We start from the raw sequence: 1,255 nt of genomic DNA, 5'->3' as shown, positions 1-1,255 counted from the left end.
TGCTAATTGGTTTGGAGTGCACTAAAGCTAGTCTTTCCTTGGGAGTTGGCTAGGACTTGTGGCTCAAATCAATTCATCCACTTTACTTTCCTTTATTTAGTAAGGGTTAACTAAGTGGTAGCAATGAACAATTCTCATCACAATTGAGAAGGATAACTAGGATATGACTTCTAGTTCTCACACCTCACCAAGAGCCTTTTATAGTTGTTAGCTTACTTTCTTGCCATTTATCTTCCATGCCTCTTATCAAAACCCCAAAATAACTCACAACCAATAACAAGACACTTTATTGTAATTCCTAGGGAGAACGACCCGAGGTTTAAATACTTCGGTTTATAGATTTTAGGGGTTTGTACTTGTGACAAACAAATTTTTGTATGAGAGGACTATTGTTGGTTTAGAGACTATACTTCAACGAGATTTCATTTGTGAAATTCTAAACCGTCAAAAATCCAATCATCAATGTCTCCGAACGAATCACCTGCTAAACAACACAAAAAATGATAACAATTAACTTCTTGCATAGTATTATACCAAAAAAATGTGCAAGGTCGAGATTGATACAAACATGTACTTGGGAGGCATTCTTATTTTTGCTCCAAGCAGATTTCTTGAAGGACTTCTCCAGGCCAACACCGAGCCTCCTACTCTTTGGCCGGCCCTTTGTGGTGACCTTCAATGGGACTTGGATGTCGACTACATCAACAACGTTTGAACCCTGTGAGCCAATGCTGGTGTGGGTATCCACCATGCTCTCGAACCTCTTCTTGGCATGGTGCGCGGTCAGCTTGGCCCTTGTTTCTTCCAGAGCAGCATGCAGCAATGTTGTTTTGTCGTCGTCATTGACGAACTCTTGAGCAATGTTGTAGAAGTGTGCACATGATCCCCTGAATTCAGTATGACTCTCATCCGACCGACTGAAGTCGTGACTACTCTTGACATAAGTATGCTTGCGCTTTATGTTCTTGCTCCATCGAGGGAGAACATAATATGTAGGTACTTTATACACTTTATACGAATGAAAAACTGCAAGACAGTGACAGCATAACACACCTGAACTCTCAAAAAGATTACACTCACAACGAACCTCCTGTGTGGAACTATCAAAGTGGATGTCGTATGGAACACAAAGAATAGTATCGTTGACTAAGTTTTCCTCTTCCACCTTCATGCATATCGATGGCCCCTCTTCAGCAACTACAGAGATTCTACAATTAGTTTTCTTCACAAACTCAGTTTGCACATCCCTAAACAT

General features: G+C 40.6%; 1 protein-coding gene across 1 annotated transcript in view; it reads right to left on the bottom strand.

The window, feature by feature from the left end:
* Positions 1-1,255, bottom strand: part of LOC107483163 (protein FAR1-RELATED SEQUENCE 2-like) — a 3,365-nt gene extending 2,110 nt beyond the window's left edge. Inside the window, exon 1 of the mRNA XM_052260434.1 lies at positions 575-1,255. Coding sequence (XP_052116394.1) covers positions 575-1,255 — 681 coding nt within the window. The remainder of the gene's footprint in view (positions 1-574) is intronic.

This window comes from Arachis duranensis, chromosome 4 (assembly GCF_000817695.3).
Source record: "Arachis duranensis cultivar V14167 chromosome 4, aradu.V14167.gnm2.J7QH, whole genome shotgun sequence".
Lineage (NCBI taxonomy): Eukaryota > Viridiplantae > Streptophyta > Magnoliopsida > Fabales > Fabaceae > Arachis > Arachis duranensis.
This window is presented reverse-complemented; position numbering and strand designations above follow the sequence as displayed.